The sequence below is a fragment of the Fukomys damarensis genome, unplaced genomic scaffold (assembly GCF_012274545.1).
Source record: "Fukomys damarensis isolate Sample0158 unplaced genomic scaffold, DMR_v1.0_HiC HiC_scaffold_39, whole genome shotgun sequence".
NCBI lineage: Eukaryota > Metazoa > Chordata > Mammalia > Rodentia > Bathyergidae > Fukomys > Fukomys damarensis.
In genome coordinates this window covers 13,307,549-13,326,731 of record NW_022900951.1, presented here as the reverse complement: position 1 = coordinate 13,326,731, position 19,183 = coordinate 13,307,549, and the positions used below count along the sequence as shown (strand labels likewise).

The following is a 19,183-nucleotide window of genomic DNA, read 5'->3' as shown; positions in this document are numbered from 1 at the left end:
GGGGAAAAATAAGAACCAAGATACATCATGTAAAGGTAGAAGATCCCAGTGATGAATGTAACTGTACTGTATACCTAAAATGTACCAATAAACTTAATGAAAAAAATAAATAAAAATTCTGAATGCTACGTCACTTCTTATCACTCCAAAATAAACTAGCCTGGGAACTAAGATAAGAAGTTGTATGAAATTGCCCAACTCTTTATAAAATTGTGCTGCTAGCAGGTACTAGCATCTCTCAGTAGCATATCATGTGGCCACCTCACTAGTGAGAGAGTACCATGGTGAGGGATACTCACTGACTAGGCAGATAAAAGAAAGTATTACCTTTCCATACATGGTGCTAGAGTAACTGGATATCCACATGAAGCATGAAGCTACACCCAATCTTCATGGACTTGGAGTACAAAATGACTTCTTAGATATGATACCGAAAATATAAGTGACACAAGAAAAACTAGATAAACTGGACACATCACAATTCAAATATTTTGTGCTACAAATGATCCCATCAGAAAAGTAAAAAAGACAACTCATAGAATATGAGAATATTTCTGACAAAGGAGTTGTATCCAGAATACAGAATACATTTATAAGTCAAAAATAAAAAGGTAAATAACTGAATTGAATGTGGGAAAAAAATGGAAATGAACATCTGTCAAAGAATATATGCAAATGGTCAATAAGCACAGGAAAGATCCTCAACAATTACTTATTAAGGAAATGCAAATCAAAACTACACTCCCTAGGATGGCAATAATAATATCGAACCAGCTCCTCAAAGTGTTACACATACACTTTCCACATAACTCAGCAATTCCCTCCTAGGTACACTATGTAGCCAAGAGAAATAAAAACACAGCTCTACACAAAAACTTGCACGCAAACAGTGTAGCAACATTAATAACTGGAAAGCGAAAAAACTTAAAAGTCCATCAGTTGATGAACAGCTGAAGAAAATGTGATATATCCATAAAGTAGGATACTATCCAGCAATAAAAAAATTAAAGTCCAATATATATTACAACTTGGATGAATCCTGAAAGCATTAGAATAAGTGAAAGAAGTCAGACACAAAGGACCACGTGTTCATGCTTCCATTTACATGAAATCGACAAATAGACAAAATAGAGACAGAAAGTAGATCAGCAGTTGCCAATAACCAGGTGCAGAGGTGAATGTGAAGCACAACTCTAGTGAGCATAGGGATTCTTCTGGGGATGACCAACATGTCCTAAAAGTATATGGCTGCAATGGTTGTATGACTTTGTGAATATACTACCACTGAATTGTACATTTAAAAAGATGAACTAGATGCTGTGTGAATATTTCAATAAATCTGAAATATTTAAAAACAGAAAAAAGATCTCTGTGTGAAACCCACTAGACATCCTGCTACCCACCTTGGGGGACACTGTAGCCAATGCTGACTGACTAGAATTGACATGAAGTTGAGCTAAAAGTAAAATGCTAGGGTTAACCATGGGAGAAAATTTAACCTTTTTGTCCCTATAAAAGAACTATCCCCTAGGCTTGAAAGATGGTCAAAGGCCTCAGTAAACATGACAGAAACAATGTACTTCTTGTGTGGACTGATACCACCAGAGAATTGTCCATTTGTGGAAAATCATCTGAAGAAGGATACATAGGATGCAAAGATTCAGAATAGGACTTTGACTTCAAAGGCAAGTTGCTGACAGAATCTGTTGCTTTTCCATCAGCAACAGTGTAAGCAGAAGAAAATCCACAGCAGCCCCTCAAACCTGCAAGGCTCTACAGAGGTGACATGAGAAATCTTCACCATTCACCTTAGTGACCAGTTGGGCTCAATGAAAGTAAAGTGACAGTGGCAGATTTCTGCCCTCAACAACTCAATAGGAAAATTGAGGCAAGTGACAAAGCCTTCTAGGGAAGGATGGTTTGTTCGCAGCACAGGTGTCTCAGTCTCTGGCCATGCCCACAAGCGTCCAGTATGTTCCAGCTAGTGAGACAGATATTACGGAGGTCCTGCCTGTGCTCATTCAGGGCTGACATGTTCAACAACAGGAACTCTTCTAGAGTTGGGTCTTCGTTCATGGACCTAGCCATTTGCCATAAAGAACATGAGATAAAAGAGGAAAAGCTGCCATTTATAGTACTTCTTCCTGGAAAAATCTGGACCAGCACAAAAAAGAAGTTAGGAAGAAAAGGTAGGAGAGAGGAAGGGTAGCAATTAAATCAAATCAAAACACCATAGATGAGGAGTCACCTGCTCCTTTGGGGCACGTCAAGCCCTACAGCATCAGGCTTTTTACATGATTGGGAGTCTTTAATCCTATCACAGAGAAGACAACCACAGACCCTTCCATAGGTGTGAGTGTAAATGTAAACACACACACACACACACATGCATGCACGCACGCACGCACACATACACAGAGTTTTTCGCCTCATTCTCATTCATCTGTCTTACTTCTGAACTGTTGGATGGGGTTTCACAGTGGCTCCAGAAGCGGGCCCACCAACAGCAGTAGAAGGCTCTTGGCTTTCTGTAGATTGATTTTCAGGTCTCAATTTTCTACGAATGGGCTTTGATGGGGGCTGGGAATATGATACATCCTGTGAATTAAAAAGAAAAGAAAAGAAAAAAACCAAAAAGTCAAAAATTAAATGCTCTTCCCATACCTCATGCCAGTGTCCTATGAACCTGTAGTTCTAAACTCAAGGTCAGAAGACTGCTCTGTTCAAACTACACCCAAGGATGTATGGCTGATTTCTGGCTTGGCAAGAACTGGAGGGAGGCAGGCATCAGATTTCAGTTTTCCTGTCTTCCTTCCTTTTTCTCTTTCTTCTTCCATCAGATTTCAATCTTCCTTTTCTTGGCAATAGCGCAGAATGCACTAGGGATGTAGCTCAGTGGTTCCACTGCCTGCCTCGCAAGCACAAGGACCTGAGTTCAATCTCCGGTACCAAAAAAAAAATAGTGTGGACTGAACCTAAGGCCTTCACATTTAGCTACATCCCCAGCCCCTGTTTTACTGTATTGTTTGAGACAGAGTCTCACTATGTCATTAAGTTACGCAGGCTGAGCTCAAAGAACTTTCAACCTTGCCTCAGCCTCCAGAGTGCTGGGATTCCAGGTAGGTGATACTATACCTGACTTCCTTTCTTCCCCTACCCTCCTCCCCCTTAAAGTAAGCTATTATTTCTTGTCATTTAAACTCACATTGACCCTGGGCATCTAACATCATGGGGTCTTTCCTAACTGAACACAAAACTGACTTCTGTTTTGGGGATTTTGGACTGTGCTTGAGGTTTTCAAGTTTGTGAGTCTTAGTCATATGCGCAACATTACCCCATTCCTGGTTCCCACATGAAGACAAGGAAAAGAGCCACAGTGTGTTCAGGAAGGAGACAAAGGTCTTCTTCCTCAGAGGACCTTGACCCAAATGTGCTCCTGAGCCACGGCTTCCTGTCTTGTGGGGAAGGGGGTCTGGGAGAGAACAGGGAAGGACAAGAGGAGGGTGAGAAGATAAATGGGGTGCCTGAGGGATGAGTGGCGCTAGCTAAGCAAATGCCAGGGGAGTGAACGGCAGGGCTGGGCAGAAGTAAGGACACAAGAGGAAATCATAGTACAAAGACAAACAAGAGGCTGCCCCACTTCCAACAGGTGCTCTTAAAGGCTTAGCAGGTACATGGAGTTTCACTAATGGCATCGTCCCTCCCTGTGGCATTTTTGATCTCACCAAAAGCAAGGCCACCATGTTTAGCTGGGGGTTGAAGAGAGGCTCATGAACTGTCTGTGGCATCAAAGGTCAGGCCCAGGAACCTCAGGATCCTGATCTTCACAGAGAACACACTTGTAGGAGATGGAGATCATTCACATTCATTTTAGATTATGGAGGCTTAAAATGACAGGTCTGCTAACAGACAAGAAGCCTGGGGGATGGGCTCAGAACAACATACTCACGCTGGCCTTACCTTCTTGGGTGGACTACTTTCTGCAGCCTGGGAAGGGGCCCTGTTCAGCTGTGGGGGCAATTCAGCCTCTGACACTTGTTCAGACTGTCACAAGAGATCAGAGAGATGATATTAACACAAAAATACAACCACCTAAATACATAACAAAGAGCACTCAGGAAAACGGTCACTCAGGGAAAACTGATTTAGACAAGTTGTAACCAAGCATGGTTAAATCCGCTGATCCTTAGGGAAAACCTTCCCTAGACCCTGCTAATCCCTGCTACCTCTCTTTCCACTGTTGCACAAACTTGGGAAAAGGAATCATAGGAATTTATTCTATAATTACACATTTTGCTAGAAAAACTAACACTTTACAAAATCAAACTCTAAAACTACCAGGGCTTATTGGAAAAAACATGGTTGGGAAATAATTTATGATTTTAATTGTAGCACTAAGAAAATGATCGTCATAAAATGTAATTTTTACATTTATTTTTATTACTACATGTTTGCAGTACACAGTGTTTACACTCATCATAGGGAGCAGGTACATGTACTTAACATATCTTAATTCTTTTAATTCCCCTTCCCCTCCCTTTCCTTTCTCCTCCCTTTCCCTTCCCCTCTCTCCATCTCTAGATCCCTTTTGCATTTGCAAAAGTTCTATCTCCCCGTTGCTATTTCCTACTGGCCTTTTAAAAAAATTAGTACATGTTTGCAGTACATAATGAATACATTCCTCATGACAAGTCACGTACATAACACATCTTAATTCTTTTTTTCATCTCCTTCCCCTCTGCTCCAGCCCTCCCCCACTTCTCCTTCACAAAAAACAAACAAGCAAAAAACTATTTCTCTGTTCCCTATTATTTATCTTTCCTATTACATATTTTATTTTTTAAATTACTTATACTTTTGGTTTTTCATATAAAGATGTAATATGATATTTAAGCTTATGTGTCTGATTTATTTCACTTAACATTATGGTCTCAAGGTGCATCCATTTTCCTACAGATGACTTAAATTAAACCTTTATGGCAAAGTAGTGCTCTACTATATATAAACGCCACCTGGTTTTACCCATCCATCTGCTGATGCACATATAGGCCCCTTCCAAGATTTAACTATTATGAGTTGTGCCGCTATAAACATGGGTATGCATGTATTACTATGATATGGTGTCCCTAACTCATCGGGGAAGAAAGCTGCATCTCTCGAATGACCAGTGACACTGAACATTTTTTCATATATTTATTTGCTGCTTATTACTTGTTTGAGAATTGTCTGATCTTTCAGATACCCATTGTTTAACTGGGTCTTTATATTTAGGGGGTCTGCTTTTTTTTGAGTGGTTTGTATATTCCAGATAGTAGACCTTTATCAGAGGAACAGCTGGTAAAATTTTTTCCCCACATTGTAGGTTGTCTCTTAGCTCTCTTAGTGGTTTCTCCTGCAGTGCAGAAGCTTTTTAATGAGATGAGATCCCAGTTATTCTTTATGCTAGTTCATAAAGTCTTTTCCTATGCTAATGTTTTCGAGAGTTCTTCCTAACTTATCTTCCAGCAAGTTTAGTGTTTCTGTACTAATATTTAGATCTTGAATCCACTTGGATTTTATTTTAGTGCATGGTGAAAAATAGGGGTCTAGTTTTAATCTTTGGCAGGTTGAAATCCAGTTTTTCCAATACCATTTAGTAAAGAGGCTATCTCTCTACCACTGAGGATGGTTGGCTCCTTTGTCAAAGATGAGGTAACTGAGTACATCCAAAGTTGTTTCTGCATCTTCTCATCTATTCCACTGATCTTTGGGTCTGTTACTTTTCCAGTACCATGCTGTTTTTATCACAGTGGCTTTGTAGTATAGTTTCAAGTCGGGGATTGTGATACCCCCTTCCATGTCTCTGTTGCCTAGAATTGCTTTTGCTATTCTAGGTCCCTTCTGATTCCAAATGAATTTTTGGGTTATTTTCGCTAGTTCTGTGAAATATACTGTTGGGATTTCAATGAGGATTGCACTGAATCTGTATGGCAGTTTTGGAAGTATGGCCATTTTCACTATGATCATTTTTCCTACCCAGGACCAGGGGATATATTTCCATTTTCCTATATCCTCTTCTATCTTTTTTTCATAGGGCTGTAGTTTTCAGTATAGAGGTCTTTTGCTTCCTTTGGTAGATTGATTCCTAGATATTTCATCTTTTTGGATGCTATTATGAAAGGAATTGTTTCCCTAATTTCTCTCTCAGTGAGTCTGTTATTTGTGTACAAGAAGGCTGATTTTGGAGTGTTGACCTTGTATCCAGCTATGCTACTGAATCTGTCAATTAAGTCTAGAAATCTTTTGGCAAAGCTTTTTGGGTCTTCTATGTAGAGTATCATATGGTCAGCAAATAATGACAGTTTAACTTCTTCCTTTCCTATCTTTATTCCTTTATCTCTTTCTTTTGTCTAATTGCTGTGGCAAATGTTTGCAGAACTATATTAAACAGGAGTGGTGATAGTGACTATGCTGGTCTTGTTCCTGATTTTCACATGAAGGTTTTCAATTTCTGACCATTTAGTATGACATTGGCTGTTGGTTTTCATATATAGCCTTTATCAAGTTGAGATAAAGACCATTTATTATCTTCAGAGTTTTTATTATGAATAGGTGTTGAATTTTGTCAAATGCTTTTTCTGCATCTATTGAGATGATCATATGTTTTTGTCCTTGACTCTGTTAATACGGTGCATTACATGTATTGATTTATGTATATTGAACCATCCTTGCATCCCTGGGATAAATCTGAAGCAATTTTTTTATTTTTTATTAGGACTTTTATTTGGGGGTCTTTTTTTTAGTTCTTTGTAAATTCTACATATTAGAACTCTGTCTGAGGAATAGCTAGCAAAATCTTTTTGACATTCTACAAGTTGATTCTTCACTCTATTATTTCCTTTACTTTGCAGAACTTTTTAATTTTATATTTCATTTGTTGATTCTTGATGTTATTTCTTGTGCAAGTGAGGTTCTGTTGAGAAAGTCCTTCCCTGTGCCTATGTCTTAGAGAGAAAACAAGTTGTATTTTTAAATGCTAATTTCCTAATAAAGAAATGTTGTGGTAAATATAGCTTTTTACCTATGAAAAGAAAGGAGGTATATAGTAGAAGAAGTAATCACAGAAGTTGAGGTACTTAATGGTAGGGAATCAATGACTAAATGCACAAAGATTGGCAGGAAATGCACTTCAAGACACAGCAGGCAAATAACCAAGTGGAAGAACACAGGGTGACTGGGCGGCACATGTGGCAATTCCCCTGAGCTGTGTTTGAGTGCTTTGCTTTCAACTGCTATTAGCCAGTGATGCAAAATGTTAGCACAGTGAGAAAAAAAATCCAAAAATGAACCAAGTGACTTCTGCATTTTTTTGACATCAGTTCTCCATTTACCCACACACTAATCCACACCACAGAAACACTGCAGCACAACCAACTGCCTTGCTGTGTCCACTGTGTCCCTCAGCTTTTCTCGTGCCTTTCTTGTACAGTGTGCCTTCTTCCTATGACTCTGCTGAAAGGGCTGCTCCCCAAGACACCAACACTCTCCCATTTAGCAGGTTCCTCTCCTCACTCATCTTCTGTCAGCATGGCACCCTTGATTACTTTACCACACTCCTGTCCCTGGCATCTGAGAAGCTGCAATCGACCAGTTTTAGTCATTCTCTCTTTCTTTTTTGATTCCTCTCATCCCTCAAATGTAGGATTTCTCAAGATTCTGTCTTCAGTGTCCCTGTCCCCTTTACTCTCCCTGCTCATTCTTTGCCAGGGTAATCCTATCTGCTCCTACGTTCTGTTCCAAGCAACTCTCTAACTCTTCTAAATCCACCATGTATGTACTCAACAGGCTTGGTTTCTAGATACAAGTATTTCTTATATCCTTCTCACTTCCCTTAAGGAGAACTGGATTGCAATTGTCACAAATAAAATTATTAGATACAATACATATACATTAAACACTGATTACATGTCATACATTGCTCAAAGTGCTTTGCAAGGGTTACTGAGTTTCACCATCTTAGCCTATAAAGGGAATGATTACCCTCATCTTACTGATAAAGAAATTGAAGACCAAAAATTTAAAGAACTAACTCATGATTACACAAAGAGCAGGTTCTGAACTCAGGCCTTGAGTTCCAAAGCTAAGTTTGTAACCAAGAGGCTCTACAGCCTCAGGTACTTAGGCCTGAGTGCTTCTCACTAGGGGCATATTTATTTTCTGTTATTTTCTTGATTGTTCTTATTGTTAAAACAGTGTGAATATAGTTTCTAGTTTTCCTGTTGCTGTTAGTTTGTTCTGTTCTTGTTTCTGTTCCTTCTATCTCTCTTTTCCTCCTGTCTCTACCAGTTTCCCAAAGTTTGCATGATCCTCCTGTGTCCTCTAGCCCTACATCAACATCTTCATCTATCTTTCCATCCCCTCCCCCCAACTCCTTCTAAGTCTTCTTCCAAGAGGGTAAAGTCACTATATTGAAGAGCTTACTAACATATTTCTAGTTGGACCTTGATTTTGATATATAACCACAAAGCTAGTTTGTGCAGTTAAAGGTGTCAGAATAATAACTACCACAATTTGTCATTTTCTAAGCTGTATTTGATGTTATTATTGTTACTGATTGTAATACTTTGGCCAAGGTGACATGATTGTTCTAGTCAGCTGACTTTAATGGTATACCAAGACTGAGATCACTTAAAGGCCATTAAAGACTTAAAAACCAAAGGCCAACTATCCCAGGAAGAAAATGTAAGAAGTAGCCATTCACTAAGGGCTCTAAACACTAGCAAAAAAATACTTACAATAAGCAATTTACAAGCAGCAAATTAAATAAAAAACTTCAACAATAACAAAAATTAGAAATGAGAAGACATCTAAACAAGATGCAAACCCAGACTTCTGGATCACCAAAGGGAAATCCAGGGGGTGAGATTGAACAACCAAGACTCAACCAACTTGACTCCCTGAACTGGCAATGAGAGAGAATCTGGAAAAAATGAAATCAAGAATAATTTCTCAGATAATATCAGAGATGGTGAACATAGTAAAAGACATGATTAAGAACTCTGGGGAAGACACAGATAAAAAAAAATAGAGGATCTCAGGAACATGAAGGAATCCCAGCATAGGAAAGAAATGGAATCCATAAAACAGAGTCAAAATGATATCCAGGAGATTAAAAACTCCATTGAAAGTTTACGCAGCAGAATGAGCCAATAAGAGAACATAATAGAAGACAGGATTGCTGTTAGTGACCAGGAAAGGAAATATTTCTTAAAAATAGAAAAGGACCATGAGAAATCAATCCAGCAGCTGAGACATGATGCAAAGAAGAATAACATAAGACTGATCAGAGTCAATGAAGAACCAGGAGACAGTGCAAATGACATTAAAAAATTGTTCACATAGCAGAAAAGTTCCCAAGCAGGTGAAAAGAATGTGATGTACAGGTAAGTGAGGCATATAAGACTCCAACTATCCCTGATCAAAAAAAATTACACCTAGGCATATAATAGTCAAGATTCCAGAAAAGAAGAACAAAATATTACAAGCAGTTAGAAAAAAGAAACAAATCACATACAAAGGAAAGCCCATTACAATCACAGAAGACTTTTCAACACAAACCCTCAAGTCAAGAAGAGCCTGGAGTGAAATATTTCAAGCCCTAAAAGAAAACAACCTCCAACCCAGATTGATATACCCTGCAAAAACTATCTTCAAAAAAAATCAATGTAGAAATAAAATACTTTTACAACAAAGAGCACTTGAGGAACTTCACGAATACAAAACCAGCACTGCAAAAAAATTTTAAACAATATCCTAGTAAGAGACAATGAGGGTCACAACCCCACAAAGCCTAACAGAATGAGTCCATCAGGCAAGGCAAGAAATTAAATGCAAAGTAGAGGGGAATCCAACAACAGAAAAAGATCATGACAAGGATAAGTCAATGTCAATGGTCCCAATTCACCAATCAAAAGAAAGAGACTGGCAGAATGGATCAAGAAGCAAGATCCAGGCCAGGGATTTAGCTCAGCGGTTCAGTGGCCTGCCTTGCAAGTGCAAGGACCTGAGTTAAATCCCAGGGAAAAAAAAAAAAAAAAAAAAAAAAAAAAAAAAAAGAACCCAAAAAAACAAAACAAAAAAAAAAAAAAAAAAAAAAAAACGAAGCAAGATCCAACAATATAAATTCCAAAAAGAAATTCATAGACTGAAAGTTAGAGGTTGCAAAACAATACTCCATGTGACAGGAACTCGAAAAAAAAAAGTACAGCTATCCTATCAACAGACAAAATGGGTTTCAAACCAAGACTAATTAGGAGAGACAAAGAAGACTACTACATCCTTGTAAAGGGAACAATCCAAGAGGAAGAGATGACAATCATAAATATATATGCACCAAATACTACTGCACCAAACTATATAAAACCAATATTAACAGACATGAAAAATCAAATAAGCACTAATGCAACAGTAGTGGGGGACCTCAATACCCTACTGTCACAAATAGATCAACTAGATAAAGACTGAACAATGAAATACTAGAACTCAACCAAATGCTTGAACAAATGGACTTAACATGTTTACAGAATGTCACTCCACAAAATCAGAATACACATTATTTTCAGCTGCTCATGGGTTTTTCTCCAAAATAGACCACATACTTGCTAATAGAACATGTTTAAGTAAATGCAAAGGAAGAGAAGTTATCCTCTGTGTATTATCAGACCATAGTGTGATGAAATTGCAGATGAATAGCAAAAGAAACCACAAGAATTTTATAAGCACATGAAAATTGAATGAGACCCTCCTGAACAACCAATGTTTCACAGAGGAAATTAAAGAAGAATTTAGACAGTTTCTACAATTAAACAACAATGCTAATACAACATATTGGAATTTATGGGATACAATGAAAGCAGTCTTACCAGGGAAATTTATAGCACTAAATACTCATAATAGGAAAACAGAGTAAGCCCAAATAAACAATCTGATGCTGAACCTCAAGCATCTAGGAAAAGAAGAGCAAAACAAACCCAAAGCTCATATAAGGGAGGAAATTATAAAGATCAGAGCAGAAATCAATGCAATGGAGACTAAGAGAACAATACCAAAAAAATCAATGAAGCAAAGAGTTGGTTCTTTGAAAGAATAAACAAAATGGACAAAGCCTTAGACAACCTTATCCAAAAAAAGGGGAAGAAAAGGCCCAAATCCATGCAATTAGGAATGAAAAGGGTGAAATTACAACAGACCCAGCAAATATCCAGAGGATCATTAATACCTACTTTGAGAACTTATAAGCCAATAAAAATGGTAAACACAAAAGAAATGGACAGATTTCTCGATACATAAGAATTCCCAAAATTGAATGAGGAAGACCTAAAAATTCTAAACAATCCAATATCAATCAACAAAATGGAAAATGTAATTAAAAACTTACCAACTAAGAAAATCCTGGGTCCTGATGGCTTCACTGCTGAAATCTACAAGACATTCAGAGAAGAACTTTTGCTACTACTGTTTAAACTCTTTAATGAAATTGAAAGGGAAGCAATACTTCCAAATTCTTTCCTGGAAGCAAGCATCACCTTAATTTCAAAAGCAGAGAAAGAACCAAGAAAGAAAACTATATAGGTCAATCTTCCTAATGAACATAAACACCAGAATCCTCAATATGATACTGGCAAATAGAATACAGAAGATCATATACCCTGATCAAGGATGCAGGGATGGTTCAATATATGCAAATTTAAAAACGTAATACCCTATATTAACAGAGCCAAACCATGGGATCATCTCAATAGATGCAGAAAAGCATTTAACAAAATCTAACACCCATTCTGATAAAACCCTAAAGAAAATTGAAATAGATGGTCTTCACCTCAACCTGATAAAAGCCATCTATGAAAATCCAACAGCCAACATCATACTGAATGGTCAGAAACTGAAATCCTTCATACTAAAATTAGGAACAAGACAAGGATGTCCACTGTCACAACTCTTGTTCAATATAGTTTTGGAAGCATTAGCCAAAGCAATAGTCAAGAGAAATAAATAAAAGGAATAAAGATAGGAAAGTAAGAAGATAAACTGTCATTATTTGAAGATGACATTATACGCTATATAGAAGACCACAAGAATTCCATCAAGTCTTCCAGACTTTATAACAAGATTCAGTAAAGTAGCTGGATACAAGGTCAACACAGAAAAATCAATAGCCTTCCTGTACACAAACAGCCTCACTGAAAAAGGAACTGGAGAAACAACTCCTTTCACAATAGCATCCCCAAAAATGAAATACCTAGGAATCAAAATAACAAAAGAAAGAAAAGGCCTCTATTCAGAAAACTACAGCACTCTGAAAAACGAGAGTTTAGAGGATATCAGAAAATGGAAAGCTATCCCTTGCTCCTGGGTAGGAAGAACCAATACAGTGAAAATGGCCATACTTACAAAACCACTATTTAGATTCAATGCAATCCTAATTGAAACTCCAACAGCATACTTCACAGACCGTGAGAAAACAATCCAAAAATTCATTTGAAACCAGAAGAGACCTAGAATAGCAAAAGCAATCCTAGGCAGTAAAGACAAGGCAGGGGGTATCAAAATCCACAGCTTGAAACTACACTACAAAATGATTGTGATAAAAACAGCATGGTACTGGCAAAGAAACAGACCTGAGGATCAATGGAACACATTAGAAGATGCAGAAACAACTCCAGACATACTCAGCCACCTCATTTATGATAAAGTAGCCAAACACCCTCACTGGAATATAGATAGCCTCGTTAATAAATGGTGCTGCTGTATTAAATATTAAAGGTCATATCTACATGGGTTTGATTACAGAAACTAATAAAGTATTCTCTAAATAATGGAAAAAAGAATAATATAAAACTACAAGAGCAAGAAGCAATTTAAGTATGTTCAGGGACCATTTTCATCTTCAAAATTCAGGATTATTTTAATTTTACATCATTGCCTTTTCTCTTTTACTTTCCTTTTTAGTTTTTATTTTAGGATTCCTTATTTTTAATGTTCATACAGAGATTTCTTTAACTGAAATACCAAATAGTTTCTCTGGTGTGAAAAGATATAATAGTACACAGGATCCTAATGAGATAATTAATAATGTGAAATAAGAAGTAAAGGGCTAAAAGTGTAGGGAAAGTGGGAAGGGTGGGGCAAAGGTAATAAGGGAGAGGAAAAAAATATGAGAAAATGAAAAGTGGAAATAAAGTGTTTATAAATGGGGAGGGAAGGAGGGGGTGAAGGGAGGGCAGGGACAAGGGGAAAAAATGAGAATCAAGACCTGTTATGTAAAGCTACAGGATCCCAATGATGAATGTAACTGTATTGTATACCTAGATTGTACCAATAAACTCAATTAAAAAATAAAATAAATAAATGGTGCTGGAAAAATTGGGTTTCAACTTGCCAGAGATTAAAACTAGACCTATATCTCTCACCATTCACTAAACTACAATTGAAATGGATCAAGAATCTAAATATTTCAACAGAAACACTAAACCTGCTGGAAGAGAGGTTAAGTAGAACTCATGAAGACACTGGCATAAGAAAAGACTTCATTAATAAAACCTCAGTTGCACATGAACTAGCACAAAGAATCAACAACTGGGATCTTATTAAAAAGTTTCTGAACAGCAAGAGAAACCACCAATAGAGTGAAGAGACAGCCTACAATGAGGGAAAACATTTTTACCAGCAGTTCCTCAGAAGAGGTCTACTATTTATAATACATAAAGAACTTAAAAAAAAAACAGACCTCCCCAATTTAAAGACCCAATTCAAAAATGGCCATGTGAAATGAAGAGACACATCTCAGACAAAGAAATAGAAACAGTAAATAAACATATGAAAAAATGTTCAACATCACTGGTCATTCGAGAGATGCAGATGAAAACAATGCTGAGATTCCACCTCACCCCAGAAAGAATGGCTGCTATCATGAAATCAACCAATAACAAATACTGGTGGGGCTGTGGTGAAAGGGGAACCCTGCTCCACTACTGGTGGGAGTGTAGACTGGTGCAACCACTGTGGAAATCAGTATGGAGATACCTCAAAGAACTAGGATTGGAAGTCCCATTTGACCCAGCTATTCCCCTGCTGGGTATCTTTCCAAAAGAATTAAAAGAATCATACCACAGCGATATATGCTCACCCATGTTTATAGTTGCAGTTTGTGATAGCTAAACTTGGAAACAGCCCAAATGCCCACCAACTGTTAACTGCATAAAGATGTGTTCTTTTTTATAGAAAAAGGAAAGGTACTCAGTCATAAAGAATGAGAAACTAGAGACATTTATAGCTACTGGATGCATATTGAGGCCATACTCTTAAGTGAAATAAACAGGACACACATGTGTAAACACCAAATAGTTTCTGTGGTGTGAGAAGCTGAAAGTGTAAATAAGGACTGAAAGATATAATAGATAATGTAAAATAGGAAGAAAAGGTCCAATGGGGAAGGGGAATTGGAAAGGGGGGATAGGAGAAAGGAAAAAATATGAGAAAAGGAAAAATGGAAACAAAGTCACTGTAAATAGGGAGAGGTGAAGGGGATGAAGGGACGGAAGGGAATGGGGAAAAAAATAACAACCAAGATATAACCATGTAAAGGTACAAGATCCCAATGATGAATGTCATCATGTTGTATACCTAAAATGTACCGATAAATTTAATGAAAAAAAACAGCATATGGCTTATGTCAAGCTTAGTAGCCACAAACAGAACAGACCAGGGGGTTCCTTTGCTGTTTGTTCTGACTTTTGTAAGCTACTAATTTTGGAAGAAGAATAACCCATGAAAGCTGAAAGGCTGAGGTGGCTGGCTTTTTCCTCTGTGAATTTAAGAAAGATAGGTGTATAGCTCTGCCACCGCAGCAGTACGGCCATACCCAAATTTTTGGTTGTCTGAACTGAAATCCAATGCCTGACTCTCGTGAAAACAACAAATATTTAAATTACAACAACTACTGCAAATAGTAGTCTTGCCTCCATGACATCAACATATACCCAGCCAGGATGCGGCAAACAGGAAATGTACTTTTAGTGAACAGGTCATTGGAAATCAAGCGAAGGTTCCATATATGTATTTCTATATGTATATAAAGTTAATACTCCCCTAACACAGATGACAAATGCATTTCCATTCTAATTATGCAATGAAAGAGCCTGGACAGGCCACATGGTCATAAAAGGTGCTGCCCCTCAAGATGTGAAGAACTGTTTTAAGGTTTTGTCCACTCCCATTGTTGGGACAATATGGCCTCTGCTTGGCTGGCTTCCTAGAAACGGACACAGGCCTGGGGAGGCTAAGCATTTTTTGTTCACTCATTTCCTCAGATGTTTACTCTGCATCTCTGAAGTGTTGGGGACCATGGTAAACAGGACACATGCAGGAGGGAGCCAGCTGATATAGGTATTGTGGTGTCCGCACTCAGATGACCTTTACCTTGATGGCACATCCATTCTCCAGCTGCACGAGTGTTGGCTACTAAGACGCATAGCTGCTCTCTTCTCTAAGAATCAGCTTCCCCTGAGGGGAACTAACCACCCAATCCTGCCCCCAAGAGCACACAGACAATAACTGAACTGTAAAATATAAAAGCCTCTTCCCCGCCTCTAAGGGGGATAATTCAGTGATACAATTTATGTACCAGAATCCTCCTTGTGTGACCAGGCCAAGGCTTGGCTTTACCAAGACTCCCACCATTGCTTGGCTCCTTCCCCTTCCCATCTTTGCTCCCGTCTCCTCCTTTCAGGCTTTTTCTTGAAATAGCCTCCCTCAACAAATCACTTCAGTCCTCATCTCAGGCTCTTTTTCTAGGACCTGAGACACTGTAACAGATCCCAGAAGAGAAGACTTAAAGCACTTTACTATGCTTATCCATGGTCTTTCTGCTCTGCCTCTGGTCTGCCTGCATCTCTGTCTGCCATATCACTTGTTTAGGGGAGGCCAGCTGCTGTGCTATGAAAGTACCCAAGGAGTCCTAACAAGGAGTCTGTATGGCAAGGCAGTGAGGCCTCCTGCCAACAGCCATCTCACCAGTGGACCTCCAGTCCCAGTCGTGCCTTCAGATGACTGCATCCTGGATGGGATCTTGACAGTAGCCTCATGAGAGACCCTGAGCTACAACCAGCCAGCCACACCACTCTCAAATACCTGATCCACAAAGAGTTAATAAACATTAGCTGTTTCACATGTCTGGTTTTTTAAAGATACTCTAATACATCTAGAATCTGAGATCTAGGCAGGCAGAGTAAGCCTGAGGTGTGGGGAGAAGAAGAGGGAGAAGGCTAGAACTGGAGGAAGGCAGCAGGGTAGACCATCTATGATCTTACACACCTGCATCAACTGCAGGTGCTCAGCACCATCCCTCACTCCCATGCTGTTCTCCACACTGCAGCAGGTAGAAGCCTGGGAACATCTAGTCCTTTTCTAAATAACTCTCTGCGTTAATCTCTTCCACTATGAAATAATGTAGCAGTTTCTGTTAACCTGACCAGACTTAGACTGATATACACCCATGGTAAGGATGTGGAACATATTCTGAGGGCCACAGGGGCAACTGATGGACTTTAGATAGAGAAAATATGTGATTTGTTTTGTATTTCAGATTTTTCTGGATCCATGGAGTAGAAAGAACTGAAAGCAATAATACTGGGGGAAGGGAATCCAATTAGAATACATACTGAAAAAGAAAACAAGACAAGGGATGATGATCACTTAAACCAGGTTGGGAGAAATGGGAACAAGCAGATTTGAGAACTATTTAGACTGGAAAATGGATACATCCTTGGTAAGCTGATAAAATATGACACGTGAAATTAAAGAACAAGAACCCATAAGGCTCGGGTTTGAACCTTGGATAACTCATAAATGGTTGAGACAAAAATAAGTTAAAGCAAGAAGAAAAAAGTAGGGCTGTATCAAAACTGAATAAAATTAAGCAGATCATCATAGAGCAATGGTAGAACAATCCACTTATATTTTCTTATGTCAGTATCTCTCAAATATGGGTATTGCCGGGCGTGATGGCACATGCCTGTAATCCCAGAACTCAGGAGGCTGAGGCAGGAGGATCGCTATGAGTTTGAGACCAGCCTGGGCTACATAGTGAGTTCCAGGTCAGTCTCAACTACATAGTGAGACCCTGTCTCAAAAAAAAATCAATGTGGGTATTGGCAAGCACAAGTTCCATGAATTGTCTAGAGTAAACATTGTCCACTGTTTTCTGTAAAGGGACAGACAATAAATATTTTAGGTTTTTCAGATCATGCAATCTTGGTTATAACTGTGCGACTCAGCTGTTGTGCTAAAGTAGCCACAGACAATAGAGTCAATGAGTATAGCTGTGTTCTAAGAAACTTTATTTACAAAAGCAAGTGGTAATCTGACCTTTGCACTATTATTTGCCAGCACTGGGCCTAGAGACACGAAGAATCTACAGGTAAGTTTAAGAAACACTGCCTTAGGAGCGGGTGAAGGGAGGGCAGGGACAAGGGGAAAAAATGGAACCAAGACCTGTCATGTAAAGGTACAAGATCCCAGTAATGAATGTAACTGTACTGTCTACCTAAAATGTACCAATAAACTCAATAAAAAGAAAAAAAAAAGAAACACTGTCTAATCTCTCCTTTTGGGTACTCACTGAGCACAAAGCACATTCCATGTCTGAAATTCTGTGGAGTAAAGAAAGCTACTTACCTTTCCCTAACATGTCAGTTCTCAGACTTATTTTACTCTTATTCTCATGTAATTCCTAGTAATATCCTGCAGAAGTACTATTCTATGGAACACACTTCAGGAAATATTAACTACTGACTGGGTAAAGGAAGAACATTTCCTTTGACTTGAACGCCCTATGCCACCCAGTCCTTGAGGAGCTGTCCCCAGATTGGCTAGCAGATCCAACTCCAGGGGCTCCTTCCACACTCCCTTCCCCCAGAGTAGAGACGAGGTTCCTTTCTTCCTTCCTCTCTCCTTCCCTCCTTCGCTGGCACAGCAGTTCCCAACTCCTTCTCTGCATGAATTTATTTAATGGACTCCTCTAAAACTTCCTGGGCAAAAACACAATATATATCAGTCATGATAACAGTTACGGAAGCTAACCATAATAATAAGTTACAGATTTTTTACTTTACCTTAAAACAATATGTCTTAAATTTCTGTCCCACTGAGGCAGGCTAGATCTACAAAACGTCCCACTGCCCCAAGCTGAGTCCAGGTACTCACCACACCTCCCCACCTGGGCCACCGCCAAAACTTTAGCAGGTCTTTCTCCAGCCTTCAGTTTCTTTCCCTGTCTGATCCACACCGCGAACCACTGAGAAATTAATCTTGTAAAACACCATCTCATCAAAACTTTTTCTCAAAGCCCTTCAGTGTGTCTCCAAGGACTAGAGCACACAAGACAATCCTTTGATACCAGTTTTTCAACTTTTTAAATTTTTATAAGTACATGTTTGCAGTACCTAATGATCATCTCTGCATTTTAACTGGGTAAGTTCATTCATGTGGAGCTTGCTACAGGTACATAAAGATTTCCTGAATCTTCAAACATATAGAAGTTTCTCCCTAAATTCATTGTGTTCATTCTAGAGTGGGCTTTCTAGCCTAGTGGTTCCCAAACATAGTTGGCATACATCTGGGGAACTTTTTTATAAATTACACACTAGACACTGCCCCACACTCCCTTCATCAGAATCACCTAGGGATGGATCATTAGAAACTTACATTTTAACAAGTTCTCTAGGTGATTTTTATGTAGCCATCCCAGACCAACTGGGGACCATTAGTCACCCAAATTCTTCATTTAAGAAATGAGAAAAACAAGTCTCAAAGGCCCCAGTCTGTATAAGGCCACAGGTGCTCTTGTAATAACTAGCTAGGATTCTTGTCTGCTCATCCATCTGCACCTAGACAAAATCTTCACCAATAAGATTTTATTTCAAAGTCAACTTCTTTTTTAAAAAACTCAGATTTCATTTAAAAAATAGTTTAATTTCAGAACTTCACCAAGGCGTGAATAATAGGTGACTTTTTTTTACTTTTGCAATATTTTTGCTATTAACAGAAAAAGAACTCCAAAGAATGAAGGCAGATCTCAAGATCATAAAGGCAGTGGCTAAATTCTAAGGAGCTGAGCAAACAATCTTGCTTCAGCCTCTTGGGGCTT

The 19,183-nt window shown here is 38.6% G+C and overlaps 1 protein-coding gene across 7 annotated transcripts in view; it reads right to left on the bottom strand.

Annotated features, from left to right (window-relative positions):
* The window catches only part of Reps2 (RALBP1 associated Eps domain containing 2), a 222,388-nt gene that overhangs the window by 18,361 nt on the left and 184,844 nt on the right, over positions 1–19,183 (bottom strand). For all 7 annotated transcript variants that reach the window (XM_033760202.1, XM_033760203.1, XM_033760204.1 and 4 more), the window contains 2 exons: positions 3,961–4,044; positions 2,453–2,598 (listed from right to left, as the gene is read on the bottom strand). In XM_033760202.1, coding sequence (XP_033616093.1) covers positions 2,453–2,598; positions 3,961–4,044 — 230 coding nt within the window. The remainder of the gene's footprint in view (positions 1–2,452; positions 2,599–3,960; positions 4,045–19,183) is intronic.